This window comes from Grammomys surdaster, unplaced genomic scaffold (genome assembly GCF_004785775.1).
Source record: "Grammomys surdaster isolate TR1022 unplaced genomic scaffold, NIH_TR_1.0 187, whole genome shotgun sequence".
In the NCBI taxonomy this organism is placed as follows: domain Eukaryota; kingdom Metazoa; phylum Chordata; class Mammalia; order Rodentia; family Muridae; genus Grammomys; species Grammomys surdaster.
In genome coordinates, this window is record NW_021604632.1 from 5054697 (window position 1) to 5079340 (window position 24644).

General features: G+C 48.7%; 1 protein-coding gene across 1 annotated transcript in view; it reads right to left on the minus strand.

The window, feature by feature from the left end:
• The window catches only part of Vac14 (VAC14 component of PIKFYVE complex), a 101022-nt gene that overhangs the window by 52518 nt on the left and 23860 nt on the right, over positions 1-24644 (minus strand). Inside the window, exons 10-12 of the mRNA XM_028768602.1 lie at positions 20365-20428; positions 14256-14400; positions 13945-14010 (exon numbers count right to left, since the gene is read on the minus strand). Of these exons, the coding sequence (XP_028624435.1) occupies positions 13945-14010; positions 14256-14400; positions 20365-20428 (275 nt within the window). The remainder of the gene's footprint in view (positions 1-13944; positions 14011-14255; positions 14401-20364; positions 20429-24644) is intronic.

Genomic DNA, 24644 nt, shown 5'->3' on the forward strand with positions numbered 1-24644 from the left:
CCTTGATAATGGCATGTGCATACATCATACACACAAAAAAAATAAAAAAAATAAAAAAGGGATACTGGCCTCTCTAGCAACAGGAAGAGGCTTATAAACACTTGCTAAGTCAAAGGAGGTAGACAAAAAAGGCTACAAACCACAATGATTACATGAAATGTCTAGAAGAGACAAATCTGAAAAGATGAAGGTACATTTGTGGCTGCCAGTAGTTAGGGATGAGACTTCTAATAGGTGCAGTTATTCTCTTGGGGGCACGAGTAGGGGGATGAAATGTCCTGGAGTTAGGCAGTAGTGATGGTTGTGCAACTTTATGAAAACATCTTAAAAACTGTTGGGCTTTGGTATATGTACAAAAACCAGAAGAACTAAGGCAAAGTTTCAAATTGGTAACCTAACTCCCATTCGGTGTTGCTTGCACCAGTGCCCAAGTGATTGTTCTTTCCAAGGCCCTATGATCTGACAACTGATTCAGATTCAGGAGAGATGATGATGAAGAGAAGGTCACCCTGGTCTCCTTCTAGAACTCTGCTTCTTCCAGCCATGGTGTCCTCCTCAGATTTGTCTGTGCAGGTAGACAGTGTGACACGCCCTCTGAACAACAAATCCCGCAGGCCAAATGCTCTGAGTGAGAAAAGTATGACCCAGCAAGGCACGGCACACATTATACCAGGCTAGCTCTTGCAAGAGCCCTGGCACCAGTACACTGGCACGTAAGACACTAGATGTCCAATGGGCACCTCCTTCCAGCTGAAGTGATGATGCCTAGGAAGACCCAGTAGCATGCAAGAAGAATGGCTTGTACAAGATCATGTCTCCCAAGCAGCTCAAGAACCAGGCTATAAGAAACAAGATCAGAAGAGCAAGCTAAAGTCGAGAACTAACACTCTCAACCCCCATCAGTGTCACCTCTACTCTACACGAGGAATCTGAGATTTGTACAGTCACCAGCTCAACATGAAAAGTGTCTGCTTCATACCCAGCTCTGCTCCAGAAGCCTAAGTCTGCTAATAAAACTATTCAGGGCTTTGTGGTCAGACATTCCAGATTTCCAGCCCCCACCCTACATCAGTTAATGTCGTCCAACACAGCTCTCCTCTTCCTAACACCTACTGAGCAGCTCCCATGGTTCTGCTTTGACTACAGGAGACACAGGACTAGACAGGTCAGGCTCTGCCAGAGCCACAGGCTACAGGATACAAAAATACTTACTTAAAAGAGAACCTTTGGGCTTCAGGAACCAGCAACTTGGTCTGAGGGGAGCCAAGAGCCTTTGGAAGCACTTGATAGTGTGTCCACCAAGGGCATGTGTGTGTGCGCGCACCTGCATACAAACACTCACACAGCGTGGGGCATTTGAAGCATTCTCTTAACTAGCTCAAGCTGCTTACGGACACAGAGAATCAGGTGGTACATTCTTGTGGTGGTTTAGCTCCAGAGCTCCAGAAAGGGATGCAGGGCTGGAGGGATATATAGTCAGAAATCAGGCTCAAGTGGTAGCTAGGGTGGATGCCCAAGCTTATGACTCATACAAAAGAATCTGGGTTCCATTTAGCAGGTAATAGTATCTGTTTTCCTGTATGTACAAATGGAGGCTTGATCATGCAAGGCTGCCCTGAAGGCTGTGAGACAAGCTGGCTCTCTGTATCGAAGGATTCAACCAACTGTCAACTGAAAATATTAGGTGATGTGCACCTATTCAGGACATATAAAGGCCTTTTCCTTATTTTCCAAACACTGAAGCATTACAGTTATTGCCATAGCATTTAATTGTATGCGGTATAATTACGTCACTGAGAGATGATTTAAAGTGCATGGGATAATGTATGTAGGTTATATGCAAATACTGGCCCATTTTATAGAAAAAATATGAGCATTTTTAGATTCTGGAATCCAGAGGGTCCTTGGAGCAATCCCCTATGGATACCAAAGAACAAGGGGACTTCAGATGCACAGCACAAAAAGCAAGCACAGAGAGTCTAACATCCCATTCTTACTACAAGACTTTTAATCCCAATACCAAGCTGTTAATGGCCCTGGCTTGGTGACGAGGTGGGAATAGCAGTTCTGAGGGAATAATAGTACTGAGGGCCTTTCATGAGAATGTGCAGCATCCATCTCTGCATTGCTGCCCCCTGCCCACTACTAGGCAGGAGAGCAGAGCCAGGAAGGCCGCACGTTTTGCATTCAGAAAGTTATCTTAGATTTATTCTAGAAAGTCTAATATCAAATGGCAAATGAATGCAAATTACACTTCAATTGCACAATTAAAGCCGGAAATGTTGTCTACAGGTTCATTTGGTGATCCCAGCCACTCTTCCTGTGCTTACAAAGCAAATGATTTGTTGCTAGTCCTAGGGATTGGCAAAAAACCCACAGCCCTGCCTGGGGCACCATACATACACAGGTGCACACACAATGAACTGCCCCTTCCTGCCCCTTAAATAGCCAGACCAGAATTGAAGAAGGGAGAGAACTGCTTGAGTGGAGGGCAGGAATGCCCTACGGTGGATACTGGGGAGGTACTGTGGGGCTATAGTGGCTCTCTGACATTAGCTCAAGTGATCAAATCCCATTGCTAACTGTTTCTCAGCTGTTCATAATCTCAGCTTGGATCCTGAGCCTTTGAAGCAACAATCAAAATGAGTATCTGGCCCAGGGAGGGAAGCTATCACAGAGAAGGGTCTAGTCAACAGCCACTGAGCAAGATGAGCAGAGACCTGGCTTTGAGTCTCTGTGCCCAGGCCAAGGCTGTGCTGCTCTACATTTCCCTGGAGACCCTGCATTCCTTGGAGTGTGGGTAGGAAGCTATAGGACAAAGATCCCTGCTCAAGGATCCCACAAGGCCAGAAGGAAATGCCCCAGAACCACAGACATGTGGCCAGCCTTGCTCCACCCCCAGAAACCCAGATCTAGTTCTTCTGCCAATGAGCAAGCTGTCTGGGCCCATGCCCGAGGCTGGCCTGGAGTCCTGGCTCCAAGGATGGGACTAGCTCAAAGAAAGCAGGAGGAAGCCACACCAATTAGTATGCACTACACAGCATTTTTGCAAAATGAATATAAAACACTTGTGCTTTCTTTTTGTGTGAGAGAAAGAAGAGGGGAGGGGGAAGGAGGTTACAAGAAAGCAATATTCTGCAGGAACAGGAGCGCCTGCTGTTACCATGGCAGTGGGTGGGGGTGGGGAGAGCCAATCAGCTGGTCCCTGGTTCTGAAGTGCAATATTCCCTTGCTGGAGTGCAAGGGTCAAGGTTGAAGACAGTGAGTACAGACAGAATCTGCCAAGGTGTCTCCAAGGAAGCCTCAGGAGTTGGAGGATAAGGGCTTCATATTTCCCATGGGGCAGACAGCAGAGAAGAGAAAACCAGGGGATTCCTCAGGCAATCCCCTTTGCTGGAGACAACTTTATAGTGTCAACTGGAATTTTCCATAGGAAAAATGTAGAGAATGTCATACTCATTTTCTAGCTCTCTCCTGGACTGTGCTGTCACTGGTCTAATGGGCATCCACTACCCTAATACAAGCCCTCTGCCCTTCCATGGCACTGTGGTTGTTCCTCTGTTCCAGATGATAAGGCTACAGTCTGCAGAGAAACACTACAGGTTCAAGTCCCCACACAGGAGAGCCTGTCCTTGCCTCCAACCAATACTCTGGCTCTGAAGGCCCAGGCAATCACTTAGCAGATTCTGATCTGCAGCATAGAGGAAGAAAATAAAAGATGCGTAGTTTGGAACAGTTGCTGCCAAAGGGATAGATGGACAAACGTCCCACTTTCAGGTCCCACTGAACCTTAGGAAGCACTAGGAAACTCTAGGTTTACACAGTAAGTACTAGCTGAGGCTTCCAACGTCGACTGGAGCAGTAGTGCAGCTCTTCTGAAGGGGAATCTTTTTTCTATTGTCAGGAAATTCCCAGACTGTGCTCTCTCCAGTGCTGGCTGGGAGGAAGCTGTGAGAATGTTCCCAAGAGGCATACTTTGTACTGGAGAAAGAGATGGATTCTCCAGACTCTGGAAGCTGCACTCTGGCCAGTGTCAGACAATGCCAAGGAATATCTGAAGTCTCTGTCCAGAATGGCTGATTGTAGTGCCTTGTATGTGATCTGGGTCAGGTCAGGCTGCCCCTCATGCTGTGAATCGAATCTGACAGGAAGGGCAGAGGCACCGAGGCCTGGCTTTCACAGGATCCTTGGGTTTTCTGCTTCTGCCCACATAAAACCTAGTTCCTTTTGTTATAAGGGTATAGCTCAGTGGCCAGGTCTCCTCCATCTCTGATCACATATAACTTGGCTCTTGCTGCCCTGGGGACTGGGGAATCAGCCAAAGAATTCACCCTAGAAGCCAGAATGAAGGCCAAGAGCAGTGGGAAATGCACCCACAGCAGCTGGCACTGGGGCTGGAGGCCTCTGCCCTAGACACAAGGTAAACAGGAGCTGCAGAAGGCAGCAGGCAGGCTGGCATTCTGAGCAGAGCTGTGGTCTACAAGGCATAAGAACCCTGTCTTCTGCAACTAGGTGAGCAGTGCCCCAAGCAGAAAGGCCAGAGTTTGGTGTGTGAGGAGTTCTGTCCAGGTGTGGATATTTTCCCATTAGAAGAGCACTCAGGTTGCTTTTTGGTGTCTTGGCAAAGCGAAGTTTGTTCTAGCTCACAGGTAATGCTGGCTGACACTGAGCACATGTCCTAGGGAATTTAGGCAGCTCCCTGCCCACCCCAAATGGACTTTGGAGATCTTTTCTACAGGTTTATACAAGGGCCTAGTACCTTAATGCTACTGTCAGTTCCACCAACGAATCATGTAGATTAGAGTAGATGATGCTGGTGGTTGTTCCTTTCCAGGTATGGAGAGAAGAACGGTCAGCCTAGGATAGGATCAACTGAGAGACCAGACTGTTCCTTAGCCCCTAACCCCATAGGCTTTCCTTCCTGCTGATCCAGCCATTCCACTTGCACTGCCCTGAGTTCCTAGCTCTTAGAGTTGCAAATTCTGAGTGTACACACATGCATATCCTTAGAGTTTTATCACCAGGTGATGAGCTCCTGCACTGTGGTAACCAGGAGAGGGGAAGGTTTCCTGACTACCCCAGAGCTCTGCTGAACCATGGTTTACTTGTAAGCTTCCCACAGCACCTGGCCTGAGAACTAGGTGGGACCGACACACACTGTGTCACCGTGGTTGTTCACCTTCTTGTAAAATATTTCTGAGCATCAATGCTCAGCTAGACAGACTTCTCTTAATGGCCACACTAGCCTGCCACTATAAAAAGTGATAAGGGCTATGTGGGGATGGATATAAAGACAGATGGGTTCTGGCCCAGTTTTAATGTACAGAAGGTACACTGGGGACAGAGACAGTTAGAAAGAGAACAGAGAGAGAGGGAGAAAAGTAAAGGAGGAGGACATGGAGAGAGGAGAGGAAAAGAGAAAGGAAAGGAGAGGCGAGGTGAGGTCATACATGGGCTTCTGCATAATTCAGGAAGCCATCTAGAGATCTTGACTACATTCCTTAACTTCTCTGGGTTCTTTGGAATTAGCGTCCTCTTGGGTGAAATGGAAAACCCCAAGTCCTCTTGTGAGGCTATTGGAAGGATGAAGATGGGTACTAGGTACAGGGTCCGTGAGAGAGCCAGTAAGAGGAACGAACTTTGTCACCTGTGGGGAGTGGTCCCCTTCTGGCCTGAGTGTCTTGTGAACCTGTAGGAAACTACCACTAAAATTTAGCTTTCCAGAGGTGGAAAAAGCAATACCATCTGGAAGAACACGTGACTTCTGAAGATGCTGGGAGCAGTGTATGGGGCATGGGGTGAGCACAGGGTATCTGGCCTGGCTGTTGCCTCCAGACTAAATGGAAGAGGGAGGGCATGGGGGCGGAGAGTTGAGGGTCCTTGTAGCTCCCAATCAGACATGTACACCAGAGTCTCCTGGGATTTTGTGAAAAACATGCCAGTGCCCAGGCAACAGGGCCTAGCTTGAGAGTACAGCTGAGGGAGTCTGGGGTAAGGTCCAAGCAGCTGTCTCTAAACACAGCAGAGGATTCTGACGGTAGCCTGGCTTGGATGGTGCTGCAGGGCTTTGATGACAAATGGTTGGACTCTGGTTTCTGAGGTGATCACTTTGAAAGTTCAAGGAGAGAAGAGCATTGGGGGCCTGCAGCATGGGCAGGTAGTTTACCCAGGCATTTAAACAACTCAGTTCCCTATCCTAGGAGAAAGCTGGACCCAACAGAGCCCTCAGTTTATGTCTTCCTGATGCTAGCAGGCCTGCTTTTTTGCTGCCCTTCTCAGTGCACCCGCACCTTCCATCAGAGGCCAGGCAGAGATCTTTTCCACTCCACTCATGGCAGTCACTGCCCTTGGCTTTGGCTACTTGCTCGCTCTTCTGTCCCATGGAAGTATCTAGACGGACATAAACATGCAAACCCTTGTGGCCCACAAAACTGGCTTTGTGCAGTGGGATGACTACATGCTTCCTGTGGTTCCTGTGGGTTCCCTTCAGTCTAGGGGGTGATGGAGAGACTGAGAATATGAAATCTAGAATGAGAAGAAGCAGAGGCCCTCTAGACAGACACAACTGCTATTGCCCTATCCTTGGCAAGGACTTGTTGACAAGGACCCAATTGAGAAGTGCTACAATCTCCCTTGGTGCCCAGCAGTGGCTTCAGGTACTTTTGCTGGGCTGTGGTGTACAGTTGCTGAGGAGCTAGACCAGGGGTCCTGGCTGTCCCTAGGAAGAAGATGCTGGGATTGGGACAGAGCTCCAGTGTCTTCTTGCTGGCGGTTGCCATTTGGGAGAAGAGGGAAGTAGGGAGCTGCAGGTCAGCTGTGGCAGAGTAGGGACATAAAGCATACAGTACTGTGGACAAGGCCCTTGTGGCGGAGTGGGAGAGAACCCCAGGCCTTCCATCTTCCCACATGGAGCAGGCTATTGGCTGTAAGAACGAAGCTCTTGTCTACTGACATTAGCTTAGTGCTGCGGATGGAGATTCCGACCTTACTACTGGATGATCTAATTTTAAAGAAACCTGTGGGCTTGAGGCAGAAGGGAGGGGTTGTTTTATTTGCTTTGGAGAGTAGACAGAATGAAAACTGGGGTGAAATAAAAAGCAAGGCAAGGAACTGAGAAGGAAAACAAGCCCCATTCTTATGGAAGACTCTGCTTTAGAGTACACAAGCATTAGTATTCCAGGGAGTGGAGTCAGGACCACACAGTCAGAGCTGGAAAGAACCAAGAACAATCCAGTCTAACTTCAGCTTCTTAGAGAAGAAAACTGGGCCTGTAGAGAGCTGGGCACCATGGGACCAGAGGCTTCCTGAACTCTGAGACCCCTGTGATCTCAGCCATTGGCCTCAGCTTTTTAGAAGACCAGATGGAGGACAGAGAAGACTTCTGGTCTGGGCTTGGAGTGAAAAGAGCTGTCGACTCCCTGTCCTATCTGTGAGTAGTCCAGAGGCAGCCAACTAGGTGAAGGGGCAAGGAAGCAAGGTTAAGGTCAAATGCTCAGAGGGAGAGGGCACATTCATAACAAGGACAGCCAAGGACAAAATTCTTCTAGGGTAACATGAGACCAGGCCTGCATGAAGCTGTATCCTAATCTGAGCTGACCCCCTGTTCACAGCAGAGCCTGTGTGGGTTTTATAGCCCCTGGAATAAGATCAACCCAGCTCTCATTCTAGCTCTTGGGTGCATGACCCTGGGTAAGTTATCTTCCTTCTGTAACTACCTCCTCATAAGTCATGCTGGGAGAATTCAAACTGTTCTAGGACTGTTGGGCCGATTTGCTGAGACAATAGATGTTGGTATGGTTACTCTGACAAACCTAGCATCACCTGGGATATAGGCCTCTGGATAGGCCTACAGGAGATTATCCTGCTTATAGTAATTGAGTTGGGACGAGCAGCCTACTGTGGGTACCATTCCCTGGGCAGCAGGTCCTGCACCGTATAATGAGTAAGGGAGCTGTGCAGCACCATGCATTTGCTTCTCCCTTTCTGCTTTCTTATTGTAGATACGTCACTGGTTGCTCCAAGGTTCTGCCTTGACTTACTCCACTCTGATGGACTGTATGTACCCTTGAATGTTTGAGAGACCCTAAGTCCCCTAAGTTGTCTTTGTCAGAGTATTTTGCCACAGTAAAATACACAGGAAAAGAAGTGACGCTGGGGAATAGTGGCCCTATGTATGTGCCCTGGCTTCTCACAGGCACACTGCAGCATGGCTCCTGAAGGAGCTTGCCGAGAGGCTATCAGAGGGGCCATCACTGGCTCCTTAAGTAGCCTTTAATAGAAGTGCCTCTGTTTAAGTACAAGTCCCCATATGGAGGCAGATCCTGAGAGATGGCCAATCTTCAACTGAAGGCCCTCCCTCTAGAGACAGAAGAACCCTGTCACCTGGGAATCTACAAAGATCACAGTCTTCTGATACCATTCGTCAGAGCTGTTGATTTTGGGCTTCCCTTTGAGGTAGACTTCATGTCAATGTCTCTCTTACCACTAAACAAACCAGGAAACCCCAAGCTCAGCTGGCCGACTCAGCCGGCTGAAGTGGCAAGACTCCTTGACAATGGGGAAATCGAGGCAGTGCTCGTAACAGTGATTAGGTGGACTGAGAAGAGACTCAGTGGACCACAGGGCTGCCTGGCCGTGAGACGGAGCTAAAGGTGCCCCAGCTGGTGCTCACTGCACTATAAAGGAGGGAGGGGACTTCCTGTCAGGCCAGTTGACCTAAATTTGATCTCTGGAACCCATTTGAGAAAGGAAAGAATTGATTCCCACAAGCTATGCTCTGACCACACACACACACACACACACACACACACACACACACACACACACACAGAGGGTGGGGTAGGGTAGGGAATAAGTGTAAAATCGAAATGCAAAAACACAAAGGTGGCCTCTTCCTAATCTGCCCGGGGCCCTAGAGTAGGTACCTGCCTGGAGAAGCCACATTTGGAGGGTTGTTCCTTTAGTTACAAATGAGCCCTGAGAGGATCTTTTGGCAGTTTGACTAGGCTAGGCAAGCCCTCTCTCTTGAAGGCCAAAAATCTCTTCAGCTTTTCTGTTCCTTTTCTCTAGAGTCCTGCATCATGAAAACAGGTTTAACTTCCCAACTCCTACCAGGGCAAACCCTTTCTCAAATGAAGTCTAGGCATAGCAGGTTCATCCCTGGGGCCCCATTCTATTGGTGAGGAATCAAGAGGCTCAGAGTTGGAGACTAGTGGGAGAAGCAGAGAGGCACTCCAATGAGGACAGCCAGCTGCTCAAGGATGCCTAACTTTGTTACCCTCTGGGCTTAGTCTAGGCAGTGGGTACTCATAGGTCTGGGTACTTCTGAGGCATTCCATTGGGTTGAGGACAGGAAAGGCAATGGTCTGTCTTAGATCAGGGACTGACACTGTACTTTCAGGGAACTCTAAGTGCCTTTATAAAAAGTCCTTTCTTAGGTGCTCTAAGCTACTTCCCCCTTAGACCTACCCCATGGATGCATCAAATGCCCATGGACTGCACGGCAGCTGTGAACAATGTTCCAGAATGGTTCCTGACAAACTTGTTAGAAGGGTGGACCTCATTCTCTTTGCTGCCTTTGCACCACTCATGTCAGGCTATGGTTCAGCCAGCAACTTCTCTTGATAGTGACTTTGAAGTTAAGAGAGGGGAAAAGCAAGGAGCTTTTCCTGGGTTGGTAATCTCTTATGAGACCTGAGATGCTGAGGCAGGTATGCCAAACAGGCCCTACTGCTGAGAAGACAGGTCCATAGTAATGTGGAATCCAGCAGGACCTACTTACTGGTCTCAAGGGATTTGCTTCTGAGAGAAAGACCATGGCTGCTGTGGTCCTGATGTCTCTGCCAATGATGATGTTCTTTCTCTCCCTGGATCTGAGGCAGCCAGCTGGAATCCTTCCTCAGCTAGTATGAGGAACGATGCCTCAGACACTGTGGAACATGCTGACGACAGGGCTCTAAGGAGTGAGGCTGGCACTGAATGCCAGCTTCAATCCAGGGCTTCTGGGGAGGTTGAGGGGAGGAGGGAGAACATGCAGGGTTACTCTCCATTTTCCCATTACCCACTGCCTGGCTTTCTATGACATACAGAACACAGATTCCTTAGCCTGCTCTCTCCAGGGGCAGATGGGAGACAGAAACAAGAGTATCCTATGTTTAGGTGTTGGCTGGAGAAACTGAGGGGAGAGGGTTGTGGCAGACACAAGGCTCATTTTGCTGAGGTCTCGTGTATCTCTGAAGTCTTCTACAGAAATGACCTCTAGAATCTGAGGAGGCTGTTTACTAGAGTCCTCCTGAATACAGGGTTCTGTGCTGAGCACCCATGTGAAGAGCCTGTTTACTAGGGTCCTCCTGCATACTGGGTTCTGTGCTGAGCACCCATCTGAGGAGCTCATTTAACCTTTAGGACAAGCCTAGAGTGAAGTACCTTTGTTATTTCTTCCTTAAGGAAACAGGCTAGCTTAGTTGTTCCAGGTCAGCCGACTATTAGGTGGCAGAACCTAGATGGACTGATCTTAAGGCCCGTGTACCTGACCACTAAGCTGCACTGTCACCCAGGAAGAAAACATCACCAGGAAGGGCTGCCATTCTAGATCACAACAAAATACAAATGTTCTTACTTTCACTGTGAGTGCATACGATCTTCATACAAAACCCTGAGGTGTTGTAAAGGACAAGATGGCTTCCTAGGTATAAAGCCTTGCTCCCTGGCAGAGAATTCAACGTTTTGAAGAAGCCAATTTCTCAATAGATGAACTCAGAAGGATAGTAAGGTGGCTGTGGGGCAGGGTCTGGGGCGAGCTGTGTCTCTGTGTTCTGTCTGTAAGGCCAGTGTGGGTGTTACCAGTCTCACCTCATGGGCTCAGGAAGGTTAAATTCCTTATGCAAGGCCACCACCCAGGATAGCCCAGAGGTAGGATTCTCCCCTGAGACTGGAAGCCAACTGACCAGGCTGTCCACATTCACTCAAAGGGAACATATGTCCTTCTAAGCCCTTCTGAGACTGAGAGCTTCCCAGTCCCATGAGAATTCTAAAGGTAGGCTGGGAGGCACCTATGCACAGGAGGGAAGAGTCATCTGAAGTCTCTGGACCCAGCTCATCAAGAAGGTAGAGAGAACCCTGTCTTCAGGCAGAACTCTCTCAGAAAACTAGCAGCTGACGCCCGACACCTTCTGGGCAAGAAAAGCAGCAGATCCTAACGTGGAGGTCCATAAGGAAGCTCTGAGCATATGCCCTATATTCCATGTTGGGGAAATCAGGGTCACATTCCTCATAAAAACAAGTTACTGGATCTACAGCTAAAGGGAGGATTTTTACTTCAGTGCCAAGAATATTAATCTGACACCTGCAAACTGTTTCTGACAAAAAAGGATTCATATAATGTCTACAAGGAGCAGGCGGTAGGGAGGAAACAGCCACTTATCCCGAATAAAGGAAGAATAGACAACGGATGTTAGAAGGGTGTGGCCTACCAATCTGTCACTCTAGCAGAACTGAGGAACAAAGGCAGACAAGACACTCTAGAGAGCCTACAGGGTAATAGGACTGCAGAGTAGAGTGGGTGGGGGTGAGCTAGGTCTCTAAGCTGTCTTCCCCATGCTTGGCTCTTGCATCATCAACACCTGGGTACACACTGTCTCCTGGGGTTAGTGGCTCTAAACCACAGTGAGGAATATCTGAGTTTATCACAGTAGTTCTGAGCGAGAAAAACATTTGCAGTATATGTAACAAATAGATGTCCTAAATATACAAAGAGTTTCCTCATATCAATAAGAAAAGTGGACAAAGGATTTAGGGCTGAAGTGGGAGGGATTTTTTCAAAATATAAAAACATTCCATACTGAATCAAGAATCTGCATAGAAAGAGGGGGAAAGGTCACTGATCCTTCTGGAGAAATCAGGATGAAATCAGATGATGCCATTTACCCAGTGACCACCTCCCCAGGCGGCTCTTTATGTGATAGGACATAGGTACTCAAACAGCTGAGGAGATGGGGCTTAGCTTCAAACAGAACTGGGTTTGAGTTTAGACTCTAAAACCTCTTAGTTGTGGGTAAGTAACAGCCTTAGTTTTTGTGTGTGTTACAAAATGGAAATAACAGACTACTTCCTTTCTCTCCAAAGGATTCTCTAATTCTAAGACCAGAGTCCAGAATGGTTTGTGATCCTCAGGGAGCTCCAGTAAGATCAGAGCAGCTTTTGTAAAATTCAAAAAACCCACCAGGGAGCACTTCCTAGCTACCCTACAGAGGACCCGAGAGGGGTGGACTTCCATGGCCGAGTCCACAGTGTGTCCTTAAGGTCAAACAGAACGGGCAGGGGACACTCAGGAACAGTATCCCAGTGAATAACAAAAGTGTGGCATAAACCTGACTCACCAGTGATTATCAAGGTACCCAGATCCAAAAGGCAGGAGAGAGAAGCCATCCTCTCACAGCACCCCTGTCCCTCATAAAACTGTCCCCAAAATCAGCTTTAATCTCTCATGAGGCCCACAAGATGTGCCCCAAAGCCCTGACAACATTTAGCACTTCAGCAAATCGAGTTTCCACAGCCGCAACCTGAACAGAGCAGTTTAATGGACTGTATCTCCTGTGCTCCTGCTACACACACACACACACACACACACACACACACACACACACACACAGCCAATTCCAAGCAAAGGCGGCTGGATGGGATTAAACAACTCAATTTAAAGGACTGAAAACTCAGCTGCTTCCAGGGAAGCTTCACGGGAAGAGCCAATCAGCAGAGTCCCCCTTTCTTTCTACTCTGAACTGTGGGCCCAGCTCCCTGGTGAGTCATTCCCAGCTCCCAGGCAGAACTGGGCCACACATCCACCAGGGTTTCACACTGCACGGGGTTGGGAGGGGGAGAGAAGAGAGGTTGTATGTGTGCAGGAGGAGCCAAGGGTGTGCACAGAGCACTGGTTTGGGATTTTGTTTTGGAAAGATAGAGGACTAGGAGGGTGATACCTGTTTGTTGGCTTCTCTCATCAGCCCAGGTTCAAGAAAGCAAGTTGAGGTTGCAGGGCAGTTGCCAAGGCCCTAAGTGAGCCTCATACAAGCCCAGGGAAGACTAAGCTGCATCATTCCAAGGAAGTTGAGCAATGGCCTCTTCTCCCAATCCCAACCCTGTTTGCCCCATGCAATAGGGTAAGTCATACGCCCACTGCTATGTGAATACAAGGCTCTACCCATCCCTCATAGTGACTCTCCAGAAAAGGGAGAGGGCTACATCATGGCTTAGACCACCAATTACCATCTGATACATAGCCAGAAGGATCGATCTTGATGGTGAAGGACTGTGTCCCTGCAAATAGGCATGTCCTGTCTCTTGGCTGGGAGGCAGGGGAGCCCTGGAAAGAACCTCCTGCTCAAACTCTGGGGCAAATGATGCTGAGAATGAAGGAAGAGGAACAGTGAGCTGGGGAGCCCTGTCTCCACCCAGACACCTCTCCTTTTCACACTAGCAGCTTGTGAGCACCCCAATAAAACAAGGCTTTGGGACCAATTTGAAGATGGTGGCCCAAGTGGGGTACAGCTGAAACAATACAACCACATAGCCCTTTCCACATGTCCATTTCATTCCAAAACACAGGCATTACTGCTGTCTTCAGCAGACAGAGAAGACTGAGGCTGAGGAGTTTGGGCAGCAAGGAGAGGCTATACTTTGTCCTCAAGCCGGCTGACCTTAAAGCCACACTCACAACTACTTTCCAGGGAAAACAAACTCAGGCAGTTTGTTATAAACTCATGCCTTGTCACAAGTATTCTAGAAGGACCTACAGAAGAAACATCCTTCCTCAGAATGCTACATGCAGTTTGGTTAAGAACACAGCCATCAGTCAAGCATATCTAAGCTGTGAAGACTCCCATGGCTTACTAAAAGGAAGGCTGGATAACCGGTATTTCATACAGAAGGCTGGGACTGGGGACCTACCTCATCAGATTCATCAGATAATGTCTGAAGCAGGATGGGGAAGAGGCTGTCTGTGTGCCGGAACATCTGGAGAGCAGAGAACGGGGTACTTGTGAGTTCCCTGACTCAGACACTGGGCTCAGTAAACAACATGCTACTGGTCTGTCAGTCCCCCTGCTCCTTCTCTGGCCCCCAGAGCACTGGACACTCTTCTGCTTGCCAGGCTTTCTTTAGCTGGCCATAACCCCCAACAGAGCCTAGGCAGGTCCTAGAAACCTAAAGTGGACCTTTAGATGACCACTGGCCTTCTGTGGAGCTGAGTGCAAGCTCACCTTGCAGGGAGTTTTGATGTAGAGATGGTAGAGCCACTTCAGAACAGCAATCCTGGTCATCATCCCAATGGTCGTGTCACTAAGGTGGCAGTTTAGGACTTGCACAATCCCGTCCAGGTGCAGGGTAACCGGAGCCCTGTCAGTGCTGTAGGTAAGACCAAAATGAAGCCTGAGTCATTCTCTCCCCATGAGCTGCAGCACCCTGGGTCTGCACTCAGAACCACACTTCTACCCTGGGGACTGGCAAGCAGCTAAGCAGATGGCAGTCACTTGGCTCAGTCCAGTGGCTCCAAGGAGTGCTTGTGTCTCTGCTTCCTTTTGTCCTTTGAAGGAGCACAGTTTGGGTGCAGCTATGCTGTCCCTTATGTGAGGAGGAGGAAGCCATTTAGCTGGACTCCGGGTCACTTCACTTGCCTTTACCTAGCACCAACTTGACTCACAGGCAGAGTTGGTCCACATCAGACTTCTGATCTCAACATTCTAGATGCTTAGCATTCCCAGGGCACCAAGCCAGATGTTTTGCTAATGAAACCAAACTAATATGTCCAACAGCACAAGGACAGGTCCCTGAAACACTCTATGGCATCCAAGACCCTTCACAGGCAAGTGTGGACCATTGGCTTGTCATTTTGTCACCCTTGTACCCAGCACAGGATCTGTCCTACAGAAGCTAGAGGGTTGCCTTCCAAGTAGAAATGCTCATTGGAACAGGGGATGAGGTGGGACCTGCCTGAGAGAACACACGATTGTTCAGGCAGTGCTGTAGTTCAGCCAGGCCTGGAGCGCCCAAAAGCTGAAGCTCTCTGGTCTAACAGCGAGGGCATCAGAAACCTGGGAAGGCCAAGAGCCGCTCGGAGACTGAGTAGCTGACCAAACTGGCTCTCCTGGAACTCAAGAGACCCCCCTGCTTCTGCCTCCTGAGTGCTGGGATTAGAGGCGTGTGTCACTACGTGGTGGCACTCAGGTGAGGCCAGGTTTCCAAGGAGGAGGCAGCACACATAGGAAACTTTAGGGAGCTGGAGGCTCCTCTTCTAACATCACACTGCATTCCCCTGTAGTGACGGCAGTGCAGGCTGTATTTTCTGAGTGCTGGGGTTAGGCGTCTCCCCTGTGCAGCTGTACACAGCGGTCTTACTTGGCCTTTCCAGGCTACTCAATTATTCATCTGCACCAAGAACCTGATGGCTGTGCTTTGCTCACGAGCCTGCAGACTCCCTGAAGCTCATGTGCTATGATTTCTAAGGGGCGTGGCTCTATTCCCACTAGGCAGAATTGCTGTTTAATATACGCTGGTATTTCTCTGGTGCCTGCTTCAGGGTTGAGATCGGGCATCCCATTCTCAGGGGATCTGATGATGTGACACAGCGACAGAACCCAGAATAGAGCCTCTGCACAGAAGGCAGCCACTGGGCTATTCCAGGAGTCATGTGACTAGGAGTTCCTGATGGAGTTCGAACATTTCACACTGTCAAGGCTTTGGCAGCAAATAACGGGCAGTGTCAGGGTGGCAGAGCCAGTGGCCACTCAAGCCCTTTATCCTGCTCTCTGTTCAACAGAAGCACAGTTGAGCCACAGATGGGCTTCTACATATTTTAGTTTCCAAGCCGAAGTTAGCTTTCATGTTTTAACTAAGCCACAGCATTAGCATATCAATATACAATCAATAAGAGGGACATAAAGATAGCTAATGAGATGTTCTACATCCTTCTTGAGTTGTAGTCTTTGAGCTCGAGCATGCATTTTCTATCAACAGCACATCCCAGGTCAGGGGCTGCACAGCCATGGGGTGCTGCTACAGCCAACCAGCATAGCAGTCCATGCTGGTGTTTACGACTTCTTCATACCCTGCCTCTCTCTGTTGCTGATGGCCAGAACCTGCTGTCTCATGTCCAGGTCTTGGTTTTCTGTGTCCTAGGCTGGACTCTTGTGGAGCTCCTTCCAGAGTGGTGCCTAAGGTTAGCTCTTTTCTTTGGCCCACAAGGTCTTGTGGCTAGAACAGCTCAGTCTCAGAGGTAAAGAGGATGCCTGCCACAGTCCAGGGCTTTAACGAGGGGTAACGGCCTCCTTCTCAGCCATTCTTTGATAGCCTGATGCCCTAGGGTCTATGGTGGGTCCCTTCTGTCTCTGTCTCTCCGTCTCTGTCTCTCTTTCTCTCTCTGTGTGTGTGTGCACGCACATGCCTGAAGACCACTGCCACACCTCAGCTGAACCACCCCTGGCTGTCCCCTCAGATGGTTCATGTCATGTCAAGACAACACAGTAAAGAAAACTGGCAGTGCTGGAGATGATGACACTCTCCAATGACACCTCCTTCCTCAACCCTCAGCAAGGTGTCAGCCTCAACCAACAACCGTGAGTCATGGAAGGGACTTCAAGGTTCAGGCAATCTGCTAATGCACACAGAGGAGGAAACCTGGGTCCAGAGCAGTGTGAGATGTACCAAAGCCAAGAGGCCAAGGGCTGAGAACTCATTTTCTTAGCTGGAGGCATCCTTTTGAGTCCTCTGCCCTTGGCTGGTTTCTTCCCTTGGCTGGTTCAAGGTGAAGGTCATGGGAAGCAGGAAGCAGCTGCACACTTATCTTAGTGGTCAGCAGAGTGAGCTCAGGATCCCACCTGCCCTTGAGCAGGCGGCTCTCGGCCGCTCTGGTGAGCTCTGCCTGTGCTTGTGGAGAACTGGAGCCATGGGGCCTCCTCAGAGTGGGGTGTGCTTGCCCAAAGGGTTTAGCTTCCTTCTACTGGGCCAAGCGTGAGATGCAGTGTCCTTTGCTCTGGCTAAGCCATAATGAACAGAATAGTACTCACGAGAGGTTTAAAATATGTTTCTATACTGGTTCCAGTATGTCTAGACGAGTCACTCCTAAGAGATTCTGAGTTATTTCAAGGTATCTTCAGCAAGCATTTTTTTTCCCCTAAAGCATCTCATAATGAGTCTTACGTGAACATGTACTACAATAATATCCATGTGCACTGCACTGTTGCAGCTTAAAGCACAGAACTGCCCAACCATGCTTCTGACACCACCAGTACACAACATCCAGTCAGCAGGTCTTTCTGGGAGGCAGCACTGCATTTCTGTAGTGTTTTAACTTTCTATTCTACTCACATGACAAATGAAATCAAACTGGAAGAAAGTTAACTCTAAAGAAAGAGCTTCTGAATTAAGTGCTGCCTTTCTAAAACATCAGGTCAGTGCAATTTTTTTAACTGGCAGTGTCACTCAAAGTTGGGCAGCACCAATTTCTAGACTTTTCTGCTGGTTGTAGTACAGGGCAGCCAACCATGCCAGGAGAAGAATCCTGAATGGACACTGGCAAGGCCCTAGTTGTCAGGGAGAGGTCTGCACAGTGACACTTGTCTACAAACCTGTCGAATGTGTCAGAGGCCAATGTGCACTCTCCTCTGACAATAACCCACAGGCCAAATGCTGGTGATATGGAGTCAGAAAGGCTTAGCTTGGATCTTCACCTCATCACTAATTAGTGGGGTGGCTTCCAACAAGAACTAACCTCTCTGTCCCATCTCCTCGCTTTGATTATGGGGATAAGGAGGCCCTTGTGATAACCAGGGTAGCCTGTGTAACCAAGTGTGTCCTGTCTGCCAGGCACTGCTCCAGGGTTTTCACATTTTTAATTCATTGACATCCCAGTCCTCTCTGGGGTCAATGTTGTCACCACCCCTAGAGTTTACACACAGCCCGCAGGATGAGAACTGGGCCCCCTTCTCTCCAGAGGAGAGGTGCACTGGCATACAGACAGCAGTGGTGAAATCCTCCCTCTGCTTCGTCGTGCTTTCCACCACACTTTCTCCATTCGGATGTCTTTTCTCCACCTCTCCTCAAGGAGCCAGTCTTCAACATCCTACAAACCTCCAGCACTGTGGAGGGTAGAGGAGGTTAGACCCCTTTGACTGGTGCTGCGTGACTGCCTATCCACTAAGACAGAGATGTCACCTGTTTATTCAGTGGGTCTCTTAGTGGCCGAGCTTGGGCCCCAGACAGGGACAGAAGGCATCTGTGGTCTTAGTACACTGACATCCTGTACCCAGTCTGATCCCTGACTGGCTATGGACTCAGAATTTTGTGTGGGTGTATATTTTCCTACACAGCTTTCATTAGACTTTCTAAAGGCTGGGGACCACCAAGAGGCCAAGGACAGGAACAACCTTCCCTCTAGCCACTGTTCTTAGCTGGCTATCTGGGTAGTGCTCTGGAGAAGCAACACATGAGAAGATGGGAGGGCAGCTTGTTTTGTGTTACCCTGAATGATGACATCTGTGAGAGCTCAGTGGCCCTGGAAGGAGCAGGCCAGAGGCTCTGAGCATCTGATCTGTTCTTACAACTCCTGCGGCTATTCCTTCCAAGCACAGGCAGGGCTGCATGCCATGTTGCTGCCACAAGATGGCCTTCCTGCAGCAGTGTAGCACATGGGATAATCTTGTGTGTTGTTTCCCTGCATGTGTTTTCAAAAGGTTGGATTTAGAACTGTCTCCTGAATGACAGGTATGGTGAACTAACACTGGCTCCAGCTCGCTGGTTTGTGACCTGCACAGAGGAACGCAAGTCTCTGTAGGCCCGTCCAGCTGAGCATGTGTCCAAACTGCAAGGGACGTGGCAGATATTGTGCCTCCCTGCAGCCCATGTCACACCGCCTCTGTTCCTCCATTTCACCATCACCCGCTGAAGCACGACAGTCTCTGTAGCCCAGAGTACAGTGCTAAGTAAGACAGGTTTTCTGGCTACAAGTCAAGCTCATAAACCCCCTCACTGGCTCCGCCATTCCTCCGTGCCTAGTGCTGAAATCTTCAGAGGACTCACATACGCCCTGCACCTCTGCCCATTCCTCCAAACCTGAGTTCCAAAACCCAGTGTCCACACTGGTCTGCTCCTCTCTGAAGATGCCACGCATCCCCTGGGCAGAGTCTAGACAGCCTGAGTCACACTTCCTTTTCCTTGCAGTCCAGCTTAGGAATGTGCCAGGACAGCCTGGTCTAGCTTTAGCTAACACCTAGAGGCTGTCCTTTCCATTCCTCTCATCTGTTCCATCCTGTTTATCAGAAAAGCTGCCAAGTCTACTTCTCAGACACATCTTCCACCCTGCTAGCGTCTCAATCCAAGCTGCTGTCCCTTCTCCCCAGCCACACGACCCTCTCCTAAATCCATTCTGTATAGAGTAGTCTCTTTCCCCCCTTCTTCTTCCCTAACATAGATTCAACGGTGCTGTCAACCCCAGGACTAGCAAACCCAATGGTCTGACACCAGGTAAGCACAGAGCCCGGCTATGGGAGCACTTCACCAGCCAGTGGCTTGGTCCCCTACCCCTCTGTGGCACAACCACTTTCTCTACAGTTCTGCTGTCTTCTAGAAATTTGCTGGTTACTTTGTTGTCTCCCATTAAAGTGTACTGAAGTCAGGATCATATTTATGGGCTGACTCTTTGCACTTTCTCCTTATTGCCTGGCTCCCCAGGCTTAGGTTCAATGTTAAGTTCAGAGGAAATTGCTATAGGAGAATTGTCATTCACTTTAGGCACAGGTGCTAATGCTTCAAAGAAACAGCTTCAGCAGGCAGGTCAGCAGACACAGCCTAGGAGAGAACCATGACAATTCTCTCCCTAGGGGTTGGCAAAGCAGGATAGGACTTTGCTCCCTGGCCTGTACTGCCCCCCTGTGGAAGCCTGTGCTATGACACCCATGCTGGGAGAAGGCAGAAGAGAGTTCTAGTGCCTGTGCCTCTCACTATTCTCCATTCTGTGCCCACCCTGCCCTTCCTTCTTCTATTCCATGCCTCCCAGGCCCAGAGTTCGCCTTGCCTTGAATAAGAAAAAGATGCTGGGTGGAAGGGACCTGCAGCCTCAAAGCTATCACCACACATGTCTGGGTTTCTAGAATGTGCATTTACAGACCTTCAGTGGCTTCCAATCTTTCCCAAAGACTATCTGTCCAGAGGAACTGGGAAGAGGGTTCCTGTGGTGTCCTTCTGGTTTCCTCGAGTACCTCCTTTGTGTATCAGATACTCCCCAAAGAGCGGCCTCAGACAGTTGTTCTTGGGTCTTTGCTGCAATCTCTTACACCCAGAAAGACTTGGACCACTGGCTTTTCACAAAGCACTTACCTGGCTGAGGTGAAGACATTGATGCCACTTCCAAAGCTGGAGTCACAGGAACCACCTGGGCCTCCTGTGGGAGGAAGAGGGACAAGGTGATGCTTGCTGAAGCCTGCCTACTTGTTTGTAGAAACAAGACCCTGTTCTCTCCTCCCCAGCACCCATCCCTCCATTTAGGCTCCTGAAAGGAAGGCAAGGACCCAGTGCTTCTGTAGCCCCAGTGCTCAGGGGACAACAGCCAGTCCTGAGCATTTCTAGGCACAGGGTTCTCACAAGCTGAAGACACTCATGCTGAATACAAATGGGACATTTCAGAAAGGCCTGAAGGTCCAAGGGCAATGGCTGTACGTGACTTAGGTTATTTAATATCATAGCCAGCAAGGAATGTAGGTCAAGTTCACAATATGATGCTACTTCATACCCAGCAGGAAGGCTAAAGTCAAAAAGGAAGGAAATGCAAGTACTGGCAAGGTCCGCATCACTGGTGAAAGTGTGAGGTGTCACCACTGGCAAGGTCCGCATCACTGGTGAAAGTGTGAGGTGCTACCACTCTGTACCACAGGCCGGCAGTTCCTCAGACGTTAAACGCAGGAGGCCCAGCGATCCTGCGCTGAGAGCTCTACCCAAGAGCAACGGAAGCTGGTATCCTGCATATGATGCTAGTGCAGCCACCTACCAAAGTCGAGGGGTGGAGCCAGCCCACACGCCTATGCATGGATAAACCAACTGAAATATTACTCAGCAAGAAAGAGGAACAGGTTACAGAATGGATGGACTTTAACGACATGCTGAGTTAAAGAAGCCAATTCCAAGACTGCAGAGTAAGACTGCATTCATAAGAAACGCCTAGAACAAGCAAGTCTGGGGCAGAGGAGGTAGGTTAGAGGTTACAGCGGGCTAGAGGAGTTGGGGAGTAAGGGGTGTGATGCGTAAGGACTTTAGGTTACTGATGACGTTCTAAATTGGTTGTGATAATTACACAGCTCAGTGAGTAAACAAAAGCTGCGGAACTGTCCATGTTCAGCTGGGTATGTGCAGGATACAAAACCTCACTAAAACGGTTAAAACGATTCTGGGAGAGAACTGTAACCTTGAACTCTGCACAGGTCCCTCAGCATGTGGCCAACTCAAAACCTTTACTATACTTAGCTTTCTGTTACAGAACTCAAGCAGAACAGGACTGAGAGAATTCCATCCTTTTTCTTTTGGCACCTAATTAAGTTACCTAAAGAGCCAAGACTGTGTGCATCTGGAAGGCTGCCAGTGGGGCTCCATTCTGACTCCAGCACTGGCCAGTCAATGGCTACAGCTTAGAGCATGAAGGAAAGGAGGAGGGGTCAGCAGCATGATGTGCTCAGATACAGGGCCAGGATCACCAGTCAGTATTGAGCCAATGCAGCCCCAACAGGATGCGCTGCAGACAAAGGACTTCTGTCATATCCATCTCAAGTGCCTAACTTCAAGAAGCATGAGAAAAATGTGAGACCAACTCATGTGGAGAGGCAGTCATCAATGTGACCAGCCAGCCCTTCATAAGTGTCACAGATTGGAGGTGATTCAGAGGACAGCAGTAACTGTAATGTGGAGTTTCACACTCAAAGGGGACAGTCAGGCTAGGTGTAGGCTGGGGTCAGCAGTGTCCTAACAAAGTTCTGGACAGCTCAGAGAATGACACATAAGGAGCTCTATTCTTTTCCTGTATACTTAAAGTGATCTTTTAAATTTAGGAAAATATATAGATTATCGAGTGGCAGTCTTGTAGAGATGAGAAACTGAGGATAAAAGGCATTCCATGACTTGCTTTAAATCAGACAATATCAGGAGCCTGGAATTTTTCCAGAAGAGTCACATAAACATTGAGAAAGAAAAAGGAGAGTGGGGCACATGGGGTGGGGGTGGGGGGGTGGAGCCAGGCAGGCAGGCAGACAGAGACAGAGAAAGAATTGTCATAGTTTCTGCATGGCATTTTTGTCACAGTTACCTGCTCCCTGTATTCTAAATTGTCAGCACCTCTCAGTCAGGCTTGAGTTCAAAGTTTCTTGACAAGGATGCATGGTGAAAATGTCTCAACCAAGCCAATAGGCAAAAATTATAAAGAAAGAACCTGCAAGGCTAATTGAAATTGAAAACCGATTTTACAAAGTTGCTCAGAGAATACATTTATAATGCATTTCACTGTCAGAACTAACACTCAGGAAACAATCCTCAAGTCAAGCAAAAAGTCATGCAGGGATGTATTTGCCTACCGTGAATGAAGCCATGGTTTGGTTTCTGTTGCACACCCATGTGTATAACACGTGTACACACACACACACACACACACACACACACACACACACGTAAATAAAATAAAAAGAGAAAAGCAGATGAGAGGAGACTGTTCAAGTCCCTGACAAAGCAGTCTACTCATTTACGTAACAAATGCTTACATAGCTGTTAGGATGCATGAAGAATACTTCTAAACAGCCAACAGATGTTAGCTCATTTACTGTGACAAGCTGACAGTGCCAGGACTGTCACAGAGGCGAAGAAGGGAAGCAAGGTCAGAAGACTTGCCCAGGATCTCACAGCTGGATAACAGGGGCTGGGGTCCGGACCCAGGGCTGGATGTCACTGTGCATCATTCTAAGGAGGGCAAGCTGCTATGAGAGGCCAGGAACCGTAGGGCTCGTCTGACTGCGGAGTAAGATGTTTCCGTTCACTCACCAGGGCCTGAGCATTTAAGAAATGCCTCATTCCCATGGAAGGTTGGGGAAGGCTCAGGCTTTTCTATGCTGGAAGTGCTTTTGCAGCCATCGGCCCTCCTAAGGGCCAGCTCGGCACTATGTGCTCATGCGGAAAGTACCCCATTCTACATGTTCCTGACATGCTAGGCAAGGGTTCTATGCCTACAGCCACACCACCAGTCTCTCTTCCTGCTTTTAGCTGGAACCTTCTATAAGGAGGAGCTGTCCCTCCTTTTCACTCGTTCATATATTCATTCATTCAGTCATTTATATCAAACTTGAGGGAGCCATAGATATTTATTATGTGAGGTTTTCTTTGTTTTATTTTGACTTTTTAAAGACAAGGTCTCATGTAGCCCAGGCTGGCTTTGAATTCTCTATATAGGGAGGATCAACCTTGAATTCCTAATCCTCCTGCCTCTATAGCCCAAGGATTACAATGCAGGATCACCCCAGCTGTTCTGTTACAGGTGACGACTACCATTGTCCCTACTGTCATTCAAATACTTCTTAAAAGTTTTAAAGTTTGCAAATGAAATATTTTCTAAAAATAATAAACCAAGTCTTTAGCCTGTTCCAAAAATAGCCTACGGTCCTTCTTCCTTCCCGGTAAAGGAGATCTTTACTTCTGTGTTAAGTAAGAGGCCCACACTGCCACCTGTCTTCTTTAGTCACAAGAGTGGAGGAGGAAAGGCTGGGGCAGCCGGCCAAACCTGTTGTAGCATTTATCCTACTTATGTCATGGTGTGCAGGGCCTGGGGACAGGTGGAAAGAAGATGCAGGGAGTGATGGGAAGGGCAGGCTGACCCAATAGCTAAGGTCCATACCCCTGAAGCCTACTCTCCTGGTCTTATAGGAACCTGCACATCTGTGGATCAAATGTTAGGGTATCAAGCCTGAATCTCAAATCCCCTTAGCCAGAGCCTCTATTTCCACTCAGTCCCCTCTCCACAAGCAACACAGGCCAGACATACACGACGTGGCAGGATAGTGTTGCCCTCCTGGAACTCTAGCACTCCAGAGACTGACAGAGGGGGATGCAGAGTTGAACCCTGGCTTGGGTGATGTAGCCAAGGCCCTGTCTCAAAAAGACAGACAGAATACAGGGCAGAAGACAGGCACAGGTAGAAACTCACCGTGAGGCAGCTCGCCACAGGAATATTTGTTGTAGGCTAGCTCTGTAAATGGATGCTATGGCCAGTCATTTACTGGGGAGGTGGTTTGTGGGTAAACCAGGACCTTTGTCTGGTCTCCGGTTCTTCCCCAATATAATTTTTTTGCATATGTATGTGTGTGTGGTGTATATACCTGTATGTGACTGTATGTGAGTCCACTTCCGTGGACGACCCTGTGTATGTGCATGTGAAGGTCAGATGTGGATGTTAGGAGACCTTCTCATTTTCTGTACTGAGATATGTCTTCTTCTGAACATGGAGCCTGCTGATTAGACATGGCTAGCTAGCCACTTGCTCTGGGGATCCTGTTTCTACCTCCCTGAAACTGATGTGTGCCACCATGTCTACCTTTTATGTAAGTCCTGGGGAATCCAAACTCCAGCCCTCA